General features: G+C 46.1%; 1 protein-coding gene across 4 annotated transcripts; it reads left to right on the top strand.

Moving 5' to 3' along the window:
* The first annotated feature begins 71 nt into the window (after positions 1-71).
* On the top strand, positions 72-18,840 carry TEAD2 (TEA domain transcription factor 2). Of its 4 annotated transcripts, none has more exons than XM_054995255.1 (12): positions 72-370; positions 7,653-7,853; positions 9,467-9,531; positions 9,620-9,682; positions 10,574-10,699; positions 10,962-11,020; positions 11,433-11,497; positions 11,602-11,735; positions 12,781-12,942; positions 14,547-14,702; positions 15,839-15,994; positions 17,135-18,840. In XM_054995255.1, the coding sequence occupies exons 2-12, from the start codon at positions 7,706-7,708 to the stop codon at positions 17,246-17,248; spliced, it is 1,248 nt and encodes a 415-aa protein (XP_054851230.1). In that variant the 5' UTR covers positions 72-370; positions 7,653-7,705; the 3' UTR covers positions 17,249-18,840. The 4 variants fall into 4 exon arrangements, with proteins under 4 accessions (XP_054851230.1, XP_054851231.1, XP_054851229.1 ...); XM_054995256.1 differs by having other exon boundaries at positions 12,778-12,942; positions 14,547-14,609; XM_054995254.1 differs by having other exon boundaries at positions 12,778-12,942.
* Positions 18,841-19,173: the final 333 nt, after the last annotated feature.

Raw genomic sequence — 19,173 nt, 5'->3', positions numbered from 1 at the left:
AGGCTCCGCCCCTTCCCTCCTCCAGTGAAACTGACTCACTGCTGCTTAATTTAATTCCTCTGCCTCATTCCAAAGATTCCTGAGAAAAACTGTCACCTTTCCAAAATACCACGCAGGCCTGTTGCTGCTTGGCTCGCAGCAGCGCGTTCCAAATCTCCAGCCCTTCCCTTTCCGACCCCAAGGAGCGCGCAGGATCTCCTTGGAAAAGCCCAAAATTAACCCTGAAGGTGGGGGGAGAAACTTTGATTCTTTTTCCTTTTTTCCCCTCTGTTTCCCCTCCCCACCCCCACCCTTTTTTTTAAAAAAAGAAAGCAAAGTTCAAAGAAAGTTTCTCCTCCATTCATACAATCCAAACTAATCGCCCGGGTAGGTAAGTAACATTCTATTCATTTTTTTTCCTCCGTTTGGTTTCTGCTTCATCACAGCTTCCTTTGGAAGCAAGTTCTGGAAGGGAAGGTTTCCGTTAAAATGCGCGTCCAGGGAGGGAGCTGTGGTTAGACTGGATTTTAGTCGGAGGAGGAGAGAACTTTTTGCAAACTTCTCTTTTTCTCCCACTGGTGGGACGGTTTAGATAACTGGATAAGGCGTGCCTTTTAATTTGCTTTTAAAGAGGTGGCCGATGGGAGTGGGCATAGGAGTGGACCGCGGGAGGGGGGGGGGTTAATTAAAGACTTTTTAAAAAATATAGAAATCCTTTTTCTAAAGATTTCCCCTCGCCTCTTATTTCCAAATGTGAGTTTTTAACAGATCTTTATCAGTTTCCAAACTAGGGGCGGAGGTCAATTTCTCCCGGTTGATTTTGCACAGGAATAGCAAAAGTCTGTGCGTGCTTCTTTTTCCCTTCTGCGAGATTTTCAAGCAAAGGCTGAAGTGTCGCACTTGTGAAATGGCTCGGTTGTGTACTCGGGACCTTCTCTTTGTCTTGGACAAGGGGAAAAAGGATCGGTCGCTGTGAAACAAGAGCGGCTTAACGATGCATTTGCAAGCAGCTGTGATCGCAAGGGGATATGGGACCAATGAGTTTGGGTGTCGCGAGATCCCGGGGAGGATGGCATGGGGGTTGCCGATGTTTCACGTTTTCCGAGGCGTTGGGAAGTTTGCTTTGCTGTTCTGGGAGTTGTGCGCGTCTCGACCACGACCGGGAGTTGGGCTGGGTGTGCTCTCTGTTGCGTTGGGCCAGCCTGATCTCCCCTCGCAATCAGCGGGCTCGCTTTCTGCAATTCTTATGCACGCTTGTGAGTAAGCCCATTCGCTGCGGGGCTTACTTCGGAGTAAATATGCAAAAGCAGAGACTAGCCCCCCCCCCCTACAAAGACCTTTCTATGTGCACTTGCGGACGTATAAACTTTGCTCGGAGATATATCCACTGGGTCAACCTGTAATAACAAAGAAGAGAGCTCTGAGTCTCGAAAGCTGACACCCTTGTTGGTCTCTAAGGAGCGCCTGGCCTCGAATCCTGCTGAAATAACAAAGGGAGGATTGCACAATACCGGCTCAGAGCACCTAGAACTGCATCGGCCCCGTTTAGGCAAATCTCTTCTACTCAAGGGAGGCGTTTGGAAACTTGTGGCAACTCTTTTGTTACTGGTCTCACGATCTTAAATAGGAACCATCTGGCAAAGTTATAACAAGATTGATCTGTTAGGCTTGAGTTCCCCCACCCTCCCTTTTGGCAACCCTTAATTACGTTTAGCAAAAAAGTTTTATCAGGATAGCAATCCTGTATCCCTGCACCCCTTTCACTATTCCTTTATTACATTTAAGTCCGAAGATTTTTTTAAGAATATATATATTTTTTTTAATAAAGGCCGTCTGGCTTTATAACCACAAAAAGGCTGTCTGGCTCTAAAACCACAAAAGTCTTTCCTGAAGAAGAGAGCACGTTTGTGTGTGAGAGCGGACTTGTGATTGAACAGTGGAAGGGCCAGATTTGGTGAGCCTGTGTGCGGGAGTTAAACTCTTGAGAGTTACCTCTGGTTTTCCAGTTCTTGCCTGCTGTGTAACCTACAAGCAAGACAGCTAGAAAGTATTGTGGGGGGGGGGGGGAGACTTGGCTACAGCAGTCTCCATCTGCACAAGACCTTGATGTGACTTGTTCCAAAAACAAACATGACCTTTCACATGTGTGCATGAGCTTCTCAAATTACAGGATGAGGCTGGGGCCCATAATCGCTTTTTTGGAAGGTGGAGCAGAATGACTCTTCTTTAACCTCCCCTGTAGTTCTTGACTTGAAAAAAAAAATTGGGATCATGAGAAGCAAATCAAGATACTGCATTTGTGGGATTTCAGATTTGTATCTGTGCTGAACAAAAGGCCCTTCCGCATGTATAACTTCAGCATTAAAAAAAAAATCCGAGTCCACCTATCTCTGTCGTTTTTCCCGACAATTCAGTTTTGCAGGTTCTTCAGGAACTATTTTTAGTATTTTACATTTCTGCAAACTGGAATATGCAGCATGCAAAAAATGCCTGGCTCTCAACTTGTCTTTTAAAAGTACAAATATGAGAAACTTTTACTCAGTTTTTGTGGCTTTTGCTTTATTAAAGGCCTCAGAAAGTTCCAAATCAGTGAACTGCATTCCACAGACTTGTGGAATTGATACTGATAGATATTAAAAATTTCATTTGTAGCCTATGAATGTTTACAGAGAATGAAAACTTCTCATGTTTGATGAGGCTTTACTCCTGGATAAGTATGCATAGGACTGCAGCCTGTCTTCATCGTGTTAACTCCGAAGTATGTCCTGATGGTTAGCAGGAGTCACTTCCTTGAAAACATGTTTAGGATCACACACTGTAATTCAGGGGTACCCAGCGTGGTATCTGTGAGTGGCATGGCACCCACTGGCACCGCACCTGACACCCGCCGAGTGTTTTCAGAAAGTGGGTGGAGCCGGGTGGGGCTCTTGCCCAGCACAGCTTCTGATAGGCTGTTAGAGATCTAATTGGCCATGCAGATTAAAATGATATTCCTTGGCTATTCAGGTAATGTTGCTTTGGTGGCATCTTCCACAAATGTTGATTTTATTCTCTCGCTGTTCTTTCCCAGTGTATTTTTTAAAATTACCCTCTTCTCCCCTGCTCTTGGATTTCCTCTGGGTGACCTCCCATGGCGGCCATTTTGTGGTTGCACCCAGTACCCCGTGTCAGAATTCCAAAGGTGCCCACAGACTCAAAAAGCTTGGGGAACCCTGTTCTAATTTATCAGTAATGCTAATTTATTCCAGTAGTACAGTACTGTAAATCAGAATGCTGACGTGGTACACAGTGTGTGTGTGGGGGGGGGGCGAAATAAGGCTAACTGAAAATGTTAAGAGAAGATCTCTCTCTAGTCAAAAGTAAACATGCACTAATTCACATAGCAAATAAAACTTTCAGGTAAGTCCACTAAAGATTCAACCTTGTTCTTTACTAGACAGGATGCCTATTAAGACATTCAAGAGATATCAGCAGCGCACAGTAGAGAGAGTACTAGTATATGTTGACATTACTTGATCTAAATTTTTTTTTTAAAATTTGGTCTGGTTCCCTGGAGTGTATTTTTTAAAAAAATATATATTTTATTTTATTAAAACAGAGGGGACTACAGAAAAGAAGGGTAAAAGGAAGGGGGGATAAGCAAGGCAAATATAAAGCTACGTGCTACAAGGATTGTTAAAATACAGAGTACAAAAATCATAACCTTTATAGATATTAGAATAATAATTGGAATAATAATTAAGCCTATTTAGTATATATTTTTCCAAATAAACAACACATGCAAAATTCAAACCTATTTCTACTTGTTATTTTAGTAATAAGAAATGTAGACTAGAATAAAAAACTCTTATTTCATTATTGCTCCATCTTAATCTTTCCTTTTCTTAACAATAGCAATTATTAACAATAACAGTGCTTATTACTTAACGTAACTGGTTATCTTAACATTTAAGAATATTAAGATAAAGTACTATTAAAGATTCTGATCTATTTCTACTCCAGTTCCCTGGAGAGTATTGTTTGTTGTCACAGGTGATGACGCAAGGCTGTGCTGTAGAGTTTTAAAAGCATGTATTTACAAAAAACACAGAAGGCTCCAATAATAGTAATAATAAGCATCAAAAGAATTCAGTTCTTAACTTTCTCACTAGCACTTTCATCTAACCCTTTTTCCTATTTTACAATGTGGATATCTGATTCTTCTCTCCCCCCATTTGTTTCAGGCTTTTGATGTGCAGAGGTGCCAGAGTAACGCAGTAGAGTCTGAAATGGAATGTGTGTGTCTTATCTGTGGCAAAACCCTTCAGATGGGTTTATTAGTTAGCTCTGATAATGTCACTCCCTAGAATGTTTTTTCCTGTAAACCACAAACTTTCATGTGTCTAATAAAATGCATGCTAAAGAGCTCTGGTTTTTCTTTTGGCTAAACAAGGAGCAGAAATAATTTACTGCCTTTACTCCAAATAATTCTGCTGCCAGGAGAATGTAAAGGTTAGATGGTCAGATTAGGGCTGTGAGGAGTCTTGGATTCAAATCTCTCATCTGTGAAGCTCACCAGATGCCTTTGACTAGCTCCACACTAACCATCCTCACAAGGTTGTTGTGAAGATTAAAAAAGTGCAGTGAACCTTGTATTCCACCCTGAATTCCTTAGAAGAAGAGTGGGGAAGGTGTAATAACTTATGTATTTTGGATTCTCAAATATTAGGCTATACTCTGAAAATCATTTATGTGCGTGGTTTGGGGATTGCAATGGCCAAAATCAGAAAACTCCCTCAGAAAATGGAGACAGCATGGAAGTCTTTGGGGATTTTATAGAGAACAGCTTTCAAAATAACCTGGTTTTCCAGCCATGTAAAAAAAAAAAAGACAGCAAATGAAAAAGAGCTGGAAAAAATCAGTTGTGTTAACTTATATAAGCGTGGCAACTTTGGCTCAGCACTGAGGAACTCAGTGGTCATGATCAGTCTTATACCAGAGAAGCTTTTCTTCATAAAACTTCTATCTGTCTTTGAAGTTTGCAGCTGTTGGAGTCTTGCGAGGGAGAAGGAAAGGAAGCTTGTGTGCCTAGTATTCTGGAGGGGGCGGGAGAGAAATCTGATCACAGATTAAAAATCCAACCTCCTTCCTGTCTTGAACAGGAGACGCAATCTGTGCTGGAAGGTTTCTTTGTCTAGCTGCTGCACCGCCCTCCCAAGGCTTATTTGAACTGGAGCAACCAGGCAGTTAACTGGGTTTTGGCTTGACAGGCAGTGAACTGGAGAGAGAGAGAGAGACCATGCAACACACTCCCCCTCCCTCCCCCTTCAGAGATCTGGTTTCTCTGGAAGATACTTAATTACTGTGCTCCCATTCCAAAAACAGCTTTTGTTCTTCATAAAACTCTGTTTCAACCCTGCCCTTCCCCTTCAGATGTTTGTTTTGGACTGTACTCTGCCTACAGCGGAGGATAGCCAACGTGAGGCCTGTACAATCTAGTACAGTTCCTAGGATCTTCTCCTTTGACCCCCGCATAGCTCTTCATACCGAGGACTCCACCGCAGTGCAAAGAAAGAAGTCTGACCGGCCATCAACACGCACTCCCCAGTAACAACCAGATCAGACTAGTCTAATAAAGCATTCTCCGTGAAGTTGCCTTGGAAAAATTCTCAAAAACTGCTGTCTGAGAAGAAGCTGTCCAGTAGTGGTTTGAGGCTGCTTCCATCTATGATATCTGCCTGTTATTTTTTTTTAATCCATTTTCCCAACAATTGTCCCCAGCGGGGCTTTTTTTCAGGGGGAACGTGGGGGAACAGAGTTCCGGAACCTCTTGAAAATGGTCACATGGCTGGTGGCCCCGCCCCCTGATCTCCAGACAGAGGGGAGTTTAGATTGCCCTCCGTGCTGCTCAGCTCAAACTCCCCTCTAATCTCTGGAATGTGGAGAGCCCTTGTAATTCTGGAAGAAATCTGGCCCCTGTTGGGAGGCTGGTAATCCTAAAGACTGCCCTCTGTCTTACAGCCTAAGACACACAAAAGAAGTAGGGTGCAGGGGAAAGGTAGATGAAGATAACCAGTTGGATGGAATTTATATCTAGCTTGGGCAGGTTGATCTTCCTTTGGTGGTAGTCCTGCTTGGGTGAAAGTGGTAGAACTATCCGACAGCCTTTATTCTTTATCAGTTACTAGTTTCATAAACTTTCTAGAAACTTCATTATCCTATTCGTTTCCAGGCACAAATTCACAGTGCTTGGTTTCACCTGTCTTTGTGTACTCCCTTCAGTCGGGTGGCAATGCACAACAGGGCCTTTTGGGTGGTGGTGCCAGGACTGTGGAGTACCCTCCTCCAGGAAGTTTGGCCCCTACTGGGCAGCCAAGGCAGTTAAGAAAATCCATTGCATCAGCCCTATGACTTCCCATGCATTTTCATGATCTTGTAGCTGTTTCACTGTGACGGTTTTATTTTTGTAATTTTAACATTGTGCAAGATACCTTGGGGATAAGTTATTGAAAGGTGAGCGATATGTGTTATAAATATCTTTCTTTCAGTGTGTAACATAAGGAAGTGGTTCTTGGAACCCGTAACAGAGGCTGTATTAAGAGTCCTCCTCTTAAGCACACCAGCTTCTCAGTGGTGTGTTTCTGAACAACAACGCAGGCAAAGAGGAATGTGCGGCTGAAGTGCATTATGGGAAGGCTCTGCTAGCCACTTTGGGGATGCAAGGGTTAAAGGGCCCTACAAGAAAGCGGTCAAAGAGCTGCTATTCTCTCCTCTAAGGGGGAGAGTGGGCAGAGCCAAGGCTGCTGGCCCTTAGTCTTTCCTCAGTTCAAAATATGACCTCTGTTAAAATTTAGCTGCCAACCAAGGGCTTCAAAAAAGCAGCCAACATGATATTTTCACAGCGCATAAAGTGCCTCATAGAAGAGGCCTGAGTTCAAATCCCTACTCAGCCATGAATCTTGCTGACATTGTGCTGGGCATACCGTCTAACCTTCCTCACAGGAATGTGTATCACCCTGAACTTCTTGAAGGATGAGAGAATTCAAATGCAAATCCAAAATATTGCTTAGACTCTTGCAAAGGGTTTGTCCGAGTCCTGTGGAAGCTCCGACTGCTTGGTGATTTACCATACTTCTTCACAAACTGTTTGTGTTTCTCCTCAGTTGCCAAATAAACAGGGCAGGGGTATGTTTAAGGAAAACAGTTTTGAAGCCTATTAGGTTTGCAAAAACTGGTTCCACAGTTCTTTGACTTCTGGCTGTAACAGCCTGTGGAAAACTTTTTTCCTGTACATGCACACTTTTCTGGGGTGTTTGTTTCTCTGTGCTGTGGCTGTGAATTTTGTAGAGGCAGCTGGTTGGCCAGCCTTGCAGAGAGACTGTTACACTAGATGCACTTCTGGTCTGATCCAGCAAGAGGATTATCTTACAAACAAGTAATGTGTGGGATGGAGCTCTGTAGGAAGCAACCATGCCCTGCCAAGGAATTTGCACAAAAACAATAGAAATTATCAGTATCAGGTACCCAGATGAACAATGTCTCATGTCTCGCTTCTCGCTGATTAGAATCCACTCTGAACAACCCTTCCCCCCAACAATCCATTTGAATCAAAAGTGCAAAGCTCTTACTTTTACAGCCTGTTGGTATTGACACAGCATGTCCACCCCAGTGCCACCTCCTCTGTTGTCTTTCAGATATCAACCCTAACACCATAGAGCTCAGTGCAAGGGCCAGCCCCTCCCAGGAGATGGGAGATGCTGGGGAGAAGGCTCTGGACAATGATGCCGAAGGGGTCTGGAGCCCTGACATTGAGCAGAGTTTCCAAGAAGCACTAGCTATCTACCCACCTTGCGGGAGACGCAAGATCATTCTTTCGGATGAGGGGAAGATGTACGGTATGTGGGATTCCTTCTGTAGCAGATTGGTACTGCTTTGCCTCCCAGGTGGGGGGGGGTATCATCCTGGAAATGACAGAACAAGCTAAAAATCTGCACGCTTAAATATAAGGAAGAAGCTTTCCAGCGCCTAGAAGATGGAATGGGCAGCTGTTACTTGCACTGTGCAGTAGGAAGGCAGTGCTAAAGGTGTTTGTTCCATAAACTTTATAACATCCTATTTATACACCTGCTTTCAGAGTAACTGAATGCCCGCTCAGAGTGGTTTACAAAGTGTGTTGTTATCCCGCCCCCAACAATCACCCTGTGAGGTGGGTGAGGCTGAGAGAGTTCTGAGAGAGCTGTGACTGACCCTCCTTCAGGTAGAGGAGTGGGGAATCAAACCTGGTTCTCCAGATTAGAGCCCTGCTGCTCTTAACCACTACAGGTCAGTCCCATATGCAGCTTCCATAATTCTGTATTAGACTGGGTTGCACCATGCAGGGGGCTGTGGCTCAGTGGTACAACATCCACTTTATGTACAGAAGCTCCCGAGCTCGATTCTTGTATCTCCAGTTAAAAGGATAAGATGATGTGGAAGACCTCTCTTTGAGACCTTGCAGAGCTGCTGCCAATCAGAGCAGACAATTCTGACCTTCATAGACCAATAAAGCAGCTTCACGTGTTCACATGGAGGCTGTGCTGGAGTTGAGCTTTTTGTCTCCTTTCTAACTTCTGAAGAGCCAATAGCTATTCAGGGCTAGAAGAAGGAACTAGAGCCTCCGATGTAGGTAACTCTGTGGCAAGAAGTCTGTATGCAACTCTGCCCCTGAAGCAGTAAGACTCTTTGCAGGCAACCTGCTAACTGTACGTGATAATTATGTGTACAAATTCAGGGGAAAGGAGGTACCTCTTTCTTCTGTAAAACTCCTCAGTCAACACTGTGCATCTGATCTGGGTAATTTTTTCCTTATGGCATTCATACTCTGTCCTCTCCTCCTAACAAAGGCCTCCAAAGAAGATCACAATTAAAGTTGTGTTTTTTTTAATCAAAATTCAAAACAAGCAGATCTGGCAGCCAGCAATAGCCACCTCTCATGTAACAGACACCCAGTGGCAGCAAAGGCCTGGGGATGAATTGGCACTTTCAAAAAGATTAGAGTAGGCAGGTGGAAAAAATGAATTTGCCCGTGGGTGGTATTCCAGAGTCTAGGAGCAACCACAGAAAGGCCCCTGTGACTGGAAGTCTTACTTCTGCAGCTGGGCTTCAGCAGAGGATCTTGAAGCAGAGGCAGGCAAGCAGTCTTTCAAGTGTCCGTATAACATGGGACAACTGAATTCATGTTCATGGATGGCTAGGGGTAGGCAGACAGGCATTCATTCAGCCCCCTCCTAGTTCTCTGTGTGAAATGTCCTGGCAGTCCAAGAGACCCAGAAGTGTTTGGGAGTATGTCTGTCTGACCATGTGCTGACTTGTTGCAACGTACAAGCGCAGTATGCTTGGCCCTTCAGGACTGAATTTTGCAGGCCTTAGTGGCGCAGCCAGGGGGAATGGGTGGCAGGATTGCCTGGCAATGGTGCTTGGCCTGGGCAGGACGTTCTCTGGATTTCAAGTTCATTTGTCTCTTGTTCAGGTCGCAATGAACTCATTGCCCGCTACATCAAACTGAGGACAGGGAAAACACGGACGAGGAAACAGGTTAGAGAGAAGGGCCAAGTGGGGATTAGGACCTTCCCATTCCTCCCCAGAGACCTTCCTGCTCACTTCTTTTCAATTTCTGCCATAGGTCTCCAGCCACATCCAAGTATTGGCACGGCGGAAAACCCGTGAGATTCAGGCCAAGCTTAAGGTGAGACCCTTCCCCTCTATTCCATAGTACCCCCTCCAATTGCACCTGATTCTTTTCTGCCAAGTATGTCTCTCCCATCCTGCTGAAAGGAGAGAAGCAGTAGATGTGGACCTGTTTCGGCAGAACTCCCATAATGTTTTACAAATACTCAGCGCTCAGCAATGAATGTGAGTGAAGTGTCTTTGTCACAATCCCATAATGCTTTGCCAGAATTTTGTACCTGCCCAGGTTGGGAAAGGGGACTTGTGTTGGTTTAGGATTATGTTCATCCCAGACATTTTTAATTAACTGGATCACCCTTTGTGCTGCTGTGTTAAAGGATGGATTCTGTGGTGTGGTGGTTGTGTGTGATAGATCCCATTATAACAGTGATGAGGGACGGATAAGGCTCAGGAGGTGTGTAGGGGCTGAGTTAAGGTTACCAACCACCAGGTGGGGCCTGGAAATCTCCCAGTATTACAGCTGATCTCCAGACGACATATCAGTTCACTTGGAAGAAAAGGTAGCTTCAGAGAGTGGACTCTGTGGTTTTATATCCTGGTGAGCTATCCCCCCACCTCCCTTAGTGACCCCTGCTCTATGTCCAGAGGAAGGCAAAAAGCCTCTGGGATCCCTGGCCAATTTGGCCTGGTGGAAAATTCCTTCCTGACCCCAAAGTGATAATGGACATTACCCTGGACATATAAGAAAGGGCTACAAGAGCCAAGCACAATGGATTCATATAGGGCAACAGCATGTGCCCTTCACAGTCAAGTCTGTGTCTTCCAGTGTATCCCAGAATCCTCTGTATCATTCCAGAACCAGTTTGCAGAAGTTTCTCAGCAGAGAAATCAGTAGGGCAGGAAGTCTGGCCCTGCTGGCTGCCGGACACCAGATTCCTCTCTTTCCTAGGACCAGGTTGCAAAGGACAAAGCCCTTCAGACGATGGCAGCCATGTCTTCTGCTCAGCTCGTATCTGCCACAGTCCTCCAGGAAAAACTTGGTCTGTCAGAACCCCGCTATCCACCCACCACCACAGTAAGCACATGGAACCATGGGTTGTGAGACAGCAGTGGGGTTAAACTTTATGACTGCTTCCATACCATGCTGTTCCATTAGTTGTGTTTTGGCTTTCCCCCAAAGAACCCTGATAATTGTTGTTTCGTGAGGTGCTAAGAATCTTCTGTTGATGATCACCACAGAACTACGGTTCCCAGGAGAGGGGGAATGACTTAAATCAGTTTATGTAGCCTAGACAAGTGCCCGGCTCTTCTAAATTTTCCTTCTGAATTTACTGCAGTCAACAGAGTTCTTCCAGTTCTGGACGGGGGATGCAAACCAGTCTCGAACTACTCCAGAGTAAGTGTCTGCGGCTTTCAGTGCTAGAGAGAGATTTTATCTGTTTTTTTTATGCGAGCAGCATAATGGGGACAGATAAGGACGTTAAAATAGCCCAGGAACAAGCCAAGTGGCTCGTTTGGTTTGGAACCGGGCTGGGGCAGCGATAATAATGGATGAAGTTATCTGTTGCATCTTCTCATGTTGCTGCAAACCACATCCAACCAAAGGGCCTTTACAGAGCTGCCACCACTGTTGGGGCTCAGTTCGGCTTACTTCTGGCCACCAACAGCCCTCCAGGACACTAGGCCAGAGGGGACTTTCCCAGTAATTTAAAAGGCCAATCTGCCCTTGAGCCGCAGCCCCCACGGTTGAATGATATGTTCACCAGGGTTCAGCTGTATGTTGATACAGTTTCGTCCTCACTCCACAGTGTGAAGCCCATTCTCCAGGCGCCGTACACCATTCCACCGATCACAGCGCCCCCTGCTGCGCCAGGTAAGAGACCATTTTCATTTTCTTCTCCTAGCTCTCTTCCCCTCCCCACCAGTAAGAGGGAGTGTGCCAGACAGCCTTCAGCAAGCTTTTCTTGTGCATGACAGGTTATCACACACCCACAGGGAGACTCTCCCGTCTCCCCAGTACAAGTTCTTGGCAGGGAAGCCACATTGGTACAGAGACACTTCGATTGGTGGAATTCACAGCCTTTGTGGAGCGGCAGGGTGAACAGGATCCGGTGAGAGACACATGCCTAGTCCCCCACCCAGTGTGTAAGGGTAAACTTTTCTGGAAACTTTTATGGAAAATTGGGAGTCATCTTGGTGTAGTGATTATCTGGCTTGGCCAGAGAGAAGTTGACTGGATGGTCTTGGGCCAATCACCACCTCTAGTGGGCCCACACCACAAGGCTGTTGGAAAAAGAATTGGTACCCCCGTCCACATTACCCAAAATTTCTTGGATGAAGGGCAGTATCTACTGTGATAAAGGGGATGGAGGGAGAAATATGACGAACCAGATGCAGAGAATGAAAAATTGAAGGTTAAGATGCCAGAAAGCTGACAGCCATCTTTAGTTTTGCTTTGAGGAGCTGGTGTGGTATGAAAAGAGCAAGAGGTCAGCATGTCTTCCGGTCCAGCCTGGTGATAAACTTGCCAAGTGACTTTTACATCAACTGCTAACATTCAGGGCCTAAATACGTTTCAAAGTCTCGATCTGCGATGAGGGCTTTCCAACAGACATGCATTGGGAGTTTCCCAGTGTGACCTTGGTTCTTGGGCATGCAAAGGCCTAATTCAGATCAGCATCTCAGTGTGCGTGGAGAGGGGGCTTATACCCCCCCCTCAGTTTTCCTGACTTGAAACTGTCCAAGGGCACTATTATTTACCTCACAGGAGAAATCTATATGTACCCTATCAGTACACATGGAGCCTCTCCTGGGGCAAATGACACTCCCATGGGGGCCATTTTATGTTGTGAAAACATTGGGAGAAGGTTGGGGACCCCTGCCTAATAATAATATGGGAGAATTACACGGATCTACCTTGCAGCATTGTTGGATGAAATGTTGACAACATACACAAAATGCCCTTTAAGTGCAACAAGTGTGGTCTAAATACTAAATATTTTTGAGAGGTCTAACAGCCAGGCAGTCATTGCCAACTTGCATAGTGTGTCTAGAGAAAGCTTCGCTATTGCAATGGATGGATTAGCTAAGCAGCTATGTGGGTATCTGCTAGTTCTGTCTCTGACAGTGTCCCTTTGCTCTCCACAATGTAAGCAGCAGCACCGTTTTGTGCACATCGACCCAGCCCCTACCACTGACCCACCCCTGGAGATGGTGGATGTACGGCAGATCTATGACAAGTTCCCTGAGCGAGGAGGTGGGCTGCGAGACTTGTACGACCAAGGGCCTCCCCATGCCTTCTTCTTGGTCAAGTTCTGGGTGAGATCTCTTTCCCTCTGCTCTCCTGAATCCTTAACTAAAAAGGAGGCCTAGCCAAGAAGCTGGTAATGCAGCACGGACACTTCCCAGTATCACCCACCCAGCCTACTAGGTTCAGTGGATTAATTGGGGAGGAACTGAGCAGGTAAACATGGAACAGATTTCAAGATGTTCCAGCTTACATGGAAGGGCTTGACCTGCCCCAGTATTTATTGAGTGGTGGGAGGCACCTAAAAAAGAAACCAACACTGCAATCCTATGCAGTGTTACTTCATTCAGAGCCCACTGAAATCAACAGAGTTAGACTGGAACAACTGTACATAGGATTACAGTGGGCCACCATTGCTTCTTGAGGTAGTGGTGGCTCAGTTCTGAGGGCTGTCAGGGAAGCTCCCCCAGCTGCTGCCTGCCATGCCAGCATCCCTGCTGCCTTCCCGGGCGGTATGTCCCCCTGTGTTGGCTTCAGGGGGTGGATGAACCCTCCCGGGATTCTTGGGTGGCGGTTATCCAGGGAGGGGGCCACCCATCACCTCTCGGCTGACCATGGCTTTGTCCAGACCATGCAACAGTGCCAGCCCTGGACAACATGTATCCAGATATCCCAGTTGGATTTATCACTTTTGGATAAATAAAAAGGATATTGCTCTTGGACAAGAGTTCAAATCCCTTCTGATCTGTGGATGTTTTCTCCACACTTCGTTTCGTCCCACTGTATAATGTAATGTAGCACAGTTTTTAACAAGAAGACCTATTTATTAGGTTTTGTACTGCCTAGCTGAAAGCCGTTCTAGTTATGCATAAAAACCCAAGAGTTCTACATAAAACCAAAGATGTAAATTTTAAAATGTGTACTGTTTTGGAAACATGGCATCCAGGGTATAAAAATCCTTTTTAGAAATGATATCTTTTTAGGAATGACTTTAGTCAATCTAAAAAAATAATAAATGTTAATTTCAGCATCAGAACTTAAGAATGGCCTTGTTGGACCAAGCATTACATCCAACCAGCAGTGGCGCCAGGGTTTTCAGCGCTCACGGTCAGCTGGCAGGCTGGGCGCCCCCCCCCACACACACATCAGCCTGCGTGATGACGTCATCGCGGGCACACGCGTGCCACCAGCCCGATTGCTATGGCAGGCGGCTGGGACAGCGCGCGGGTGGCCTCCGAGCTCTCCCGCTCGGTTGCCCTGCACCGCTGCAGATGCCTGCCTGTGGCTGCTGAGCCCGGCCGGGGGCATGTGCTGGCGGTGGCGGCGGCGCAGGGTGGGAGGGCTAGGAGGCTGCAGCTCTGTGGTGCGCACTCCTGCCCCCCCCCATGCCTCCTCCGGCATCCCGCACCCTGAGGCCACCGCCTACCTGGTCTCAATGGGCGTACCGGCCCTGCATCCAACACTCAGACAGCATCTTGCTAGATGCACTTGATAGCCATTCCCTCTCCCATGTTGCTTGCCTCCAGCATCTGATACTCAGAAACTGCCCCGCAATATGGAGGTTCTACATAGCTATCTTAACAATGGACTAATAAAACACCTGAGATGTAAGAAGTGCTGTTTTACACATCAGCTATGAAAACAACCTTTTCTCTTTCATTCTCCCATGCCATAGGCTGATCTGAGCTTTCCCCTCCCCGAAGAAGAACCTGGGGGCACAGGAGGGGCCTTCTATGGGGTGAGCAGTCGATACGAGGGCCCACGGGCTCTGACTCTGAGTTGCACTTCCAAGGTCTGCTCCTTTGGCAAACAAGTGGTGGAAAAACTGGAGGTGGGTGCGGGGGGGCACTGTTGGAGGGTGTGAGGGAACAGAGGGGTTGCGGGATCAAAAGGACGAGAGGTTTACCATTAAGAGATGTGTTACAATAACCCTATAAAACATAGCCATGTGAAGCCAAGCTTGTCTGTAAAGAAGACGAGCAAGAGAGAGCTGGAAGGAATGGCAGATAAGAATCCAGCCAAGCTGGAATTGCTGGCCACCTTTCTCTTCCCATCGTTTCTCAGGTTTGCAGCTGATTTCCCTTCACAAGGGAGAAGGGCAGCAGGGAACATTAGCTACAAAGCTGAGAAAAACCATAAGAAAGCGGGGAGGCAGCTGCTTTGGCTTTCCTGTACGTTTCCCCTCCCGCTTTCTCTACTGGTCTTAAGAGGACCGTTAGGATTCTCAGCTGTTAAAGCTTGGTTGTGTGTTTTGATACATAGTTCTGGCGGCAAGTCAGCTGTGCTGTGTGGCCAGGCTGTCAGTTTGAAGCTGGAGAGATATTTATGGCTACGGATTTGGGGAAATAAGAGCTTTCTCTAAACCAGGGTTTAGTGCCGGAGCTCAAGACAAAGGAACCATCCGTACTCAAGAGCTTGACATCTCTCGTCTTTGGCAGGGAAGACTTTCTAGATTAAAGTTCAGGAGTTCTAGTCAGGCTTGAGCCCTGGTACGCTATTCAGAAATTTAGATTTGCAGAAGAGATAGCCGAGAGCTAATATAAAGGAGACTTACAGATCTTTAGCAGTGCAGAGATTTGGGAGTAATAGAGATGGGAACTTTGGGATTAAGGTTGTAGATATATTTTAAATGCTAGAGAGGCTTGGAGTGGGGGCCATGGGATCTGGGGGAATCAAGAACCTTCTGTGTTTGTGAAAGATTTTGGCCAGTTCTCCTACCTGGGCATATTTGTGGGTTCAGGCTATTTATACACCCTCACTAAATATATTTACCTAGAATTAGAAAATGAATCCCATTGATGTTGAGTAGAGCTTACATGCTGGTAAGTTTGTGTAGAATAGCAGCTTTGTTCTTTGAGAAATGATCCCTGTGTTGGAGGAGGGAGGGGTGTTTGAGAGATTACGGGTTCTCGCGGCTCTGCTCAGTTCGCCACTAACCATTCCTTTTCACCTACCCTGTCTGCTTAGACAGCCGAGCCACCCCACTGGGAAGATGGACGCTTTGTTTTTAGCCTGCCGCGCTCTCCACTCTGCGAGTACCTCATTAATTTTATCCGCAAACTGCGAACACTGCCAGAAAAACCGATGATGGATAGTGTGCTTGAAAACTTCACCATCCTGCAGGTATCTGGGGGCGAAATGAGGAGACACTTGGTGGGGAAGAGGTAGGCAGCCAGAACAGAGATTCTCGCCAAAACCAGAGTTTTGTGTAAACAGAACCTGCCCTCAAGTGAACTGATACAGAAAGTGTATCTTTCTCTCAAAACTCCACAGTTCAGAGGAGGATGAGAACATTACTGCATTCCTCCTTCCTCTGTGCTTGCGTGTAGAACGATAGGACGGCCTTCTACCAGCAACCACTACAGGCAGACAGGACTGGAGAGGCTTGCTGGGCTTACAACAAACATAAAATAAACTGTAATTCATTAATCACAACAAACCAACTGAAAGATGTTCTTGTGACCACAACGGAATATAAACAAGACCAACGAAGGTGGATCCTGGGTAGTTATGTTAAGTAGTGTCAAGAAAAAGTACAAATAGCCCAGAGCATAGCAAATCTTTAAATCTATAGGCATGAAAGCAAATTTGTAGGTAGTAGAATTTTAAGAGATGTTTTACAAAATTGCGTTGTGCCTTGCTCCCGTAGTCATCATGTTTTTAAGTGTCAAAGAAATCAAAATCAGCAAACTTAAAGTTAAAGTTCTGTACAAACTACACTACCTGTTGAGGCACTAAGCTTTCTGGATGAAGAGTTATTTTTAAACAGGGAAGCATTAAAAAGATGACGTGAAGTATTATAGTCCGTTCTACCATCTTAGCGCTCAAGCGCTGTTTATGCTGCAGATGTAGACCAGACTTGCAATATTGGCTGCTGCTGCTCCTTCTTTGGAGCACAAGCGTGAGGCACGATGAGCCAGGCCTGGAATCCTGGCTGGCCTTGTCTTCAGCGCCGGCTGCCAGAAACAAATCTACTCCCTTTCCCAGTATTCCAAAACAAGCCATTAAAATACTTGTATCCCCCAGCTTGTATACTAGGCCAAGAGGGAAACTTGGAAGAGGCAAGAAGGGAAAGGAAATTTGGGTGGATGCCCCGTAGCTAAATATGGTTTTAGCTGCGAAATTAATGAGGGTGGGAGAAAACAAGTTCCCTATAGATATCATTGGGGTTGTGGCAAACTCCTTGTAGAAGGGGTAGCTCTAGGAGGCTGTCCTGTGTCCCCACGGTCAAACCTCTGCATAAATCTTTCCCCCTCCCTACAGGTTTTGCGGGATCAAGAAACTCAGGAGTTGCTGTTGTGTGTGGCCTTTGTGTTTGAAGTCTCTGCCAGCGAGCGGGGGGCACAGCACCACATCTATCGACTGGGCCGGGACTGATGGACAGTTTTACCTCAGTGTTGCTATAACCTGAAATGGGCCAGCCTCCTCTTTATACACCTGCTAGGCCGATAGCCTGTCTGAACTGCTGAGCCTTCTGGGAGGGCCTGTTTCTATCCCATGGCGACCCATGGGTACCTGCAGCAACTGATCCAGTCAACAGACATCCCTCTCTCTCTGGCAGTAACAGGGCTGTAGGCCCTACCTTCAGCGGTCACTACTGTTCAGTGGATACACTCTTGACCATGGGGACAGCTTTGTACTCTGGAAATCTTGGGCTTGCCTATGAAGGGGGTATGCTTTTGGTTAATCCCTGGCATGCAGGATAGAACAGCAGATAACCTACATGTACCTCCCCCTCCCCTTCTGCTTTACACTCCATGAAAAGACACAGGATTTTGTAATACTGTTTTATTAAATGGGCAGAGATTGAGGCCTTCCACTAGTTCTCACAAACAACAGAGAAGTAAAACTTTCTGGGCTGTACCACATCAGGTTGCAGGTGTGGAGGGTTCTCTCTTTTTTAAAGAATGAAAATAAGTAAACAGTCATTACTGTTTTTGCACTTCTGCTGTAAGAAAACAGACTCTCACTCTACCCTTACAGTGAAACATAAGGAATTTTTACTTGGATAATAAATACGCCACTTGACACTATCAGCTTTTGTCTATTTTCATTCTTCTGTGATCGGTGCAAATCTCCTGTTTCCTTCTTTCTACTTTAAAAAAAAATCCTGCAGAGAGAACTTAAAAACACAGAGCTGGAAGGGATCCCAAGGTTGATCAAGTCCAACCTCCTGCTCCATGCAGGAAGTTCACAGCTCTGTCCCCTGTTCATCTCCCCCAGTGACCCCGGCAAAAAAACTTCCAGGATCCTTGGCCAATCTGACCTGGAGGAAAAGTCTTTCCTGACACTAAAGTAGCGATCAAGGGCCACGAGAGCCGAGCACCAGCTCATCCCTTCATGCCCTGCCTCTCCTGATCTCGATCTGTGTACTTCTTGTCTTTTCTCAGTCTCCTAATCAGTTTTAGGTCTGCTTGTTTTCTCTGTATAAAGAACTTTATGCCAGCACTAGATCCCTCCACATGTAGTGTGAAGTGGTACAGCCCAGCTGCATGCCCCATCCTCACTGCCTGTGAAGACCTTTCCGAACTATATTGCCTCACAGGAGACTCTGGCCTGATTGAAACATGACACTGATGGGGTAAAAGTGTTTAGCCGTGGGACTGTCCACTCCCCCTGCCCCTCACTGAAAGTAAGCTGCTAACTGGGCAATGCAGCGAATGCATCTGTAATTCAAGTATCAGCACAACACCCACCCATGCTCTCGTTGATGTGCTACCCGTGCAGGTCTCACAGGTAAGTCCTTTTGCCTCGGCAGTCTCATGATTTAAAGCAGGCCGAAAAGGGGGCAAGGGATCACCCAAAGCTCAAGGCAGAAGGTACAGGTTGTTTTTAAAATGGAATATGTACAAGATCAGCCAGCATTCATGTCCTCTTCGAACTCTCAAAACTCACAAAGCTGCTCCTGTCTTCCATCATAGTGGCAAAGAAAAAAATGTGATCTTGCATAAAGTTTTATTTTGACATAATGTGGTTGGTGGACTGTCTTCATAGCATGCCACAGCAAAAGTAGATAAATGCCCCTCCCCCAGTCTTGGTCACTGGAACAGAAAGATGATCTTTCTGCTGTAGGGTTGCAAATCACATTACAGTATTGGCAATTTGGGATAGCACTGGGTTTGGGGTTCAGACCAGCAGCAGCATCCACCAAATTCAGCATCTTGTTGCCCTGGAGGACTAAAAAAAACTAGGGCAAAGAGGTGAAGGCCTTTCCTCAATGTTTTCTAGCACTAGAAAAGAGCAAGAGTCTAGTAGCACCTATAAGACTTAACATGATTTGTGGTAGGGTATGAGCTTTTGTG

Source organism: Eublepharis macularius, chromosome 12, assembly GCF_028583425.1.
Source record: "Eublepharis macularius isolate TG4126 chromosome 12, MPM_Emac_v1.0, whole genome shotgun sequence".
In the NCBI taxonomy this organism is placed as follows: domain Eukaryota; kingdom Metazoa; phylum Chordata; class Lepidosauria; order Squamata; family Eublepharidae; genus Eublepharis; species Eublepharis macularius.
Note: the sequence above shows the minus strand (reverse complement) of the source record. Positions and strands in the feature narration are given on the sequence as shown.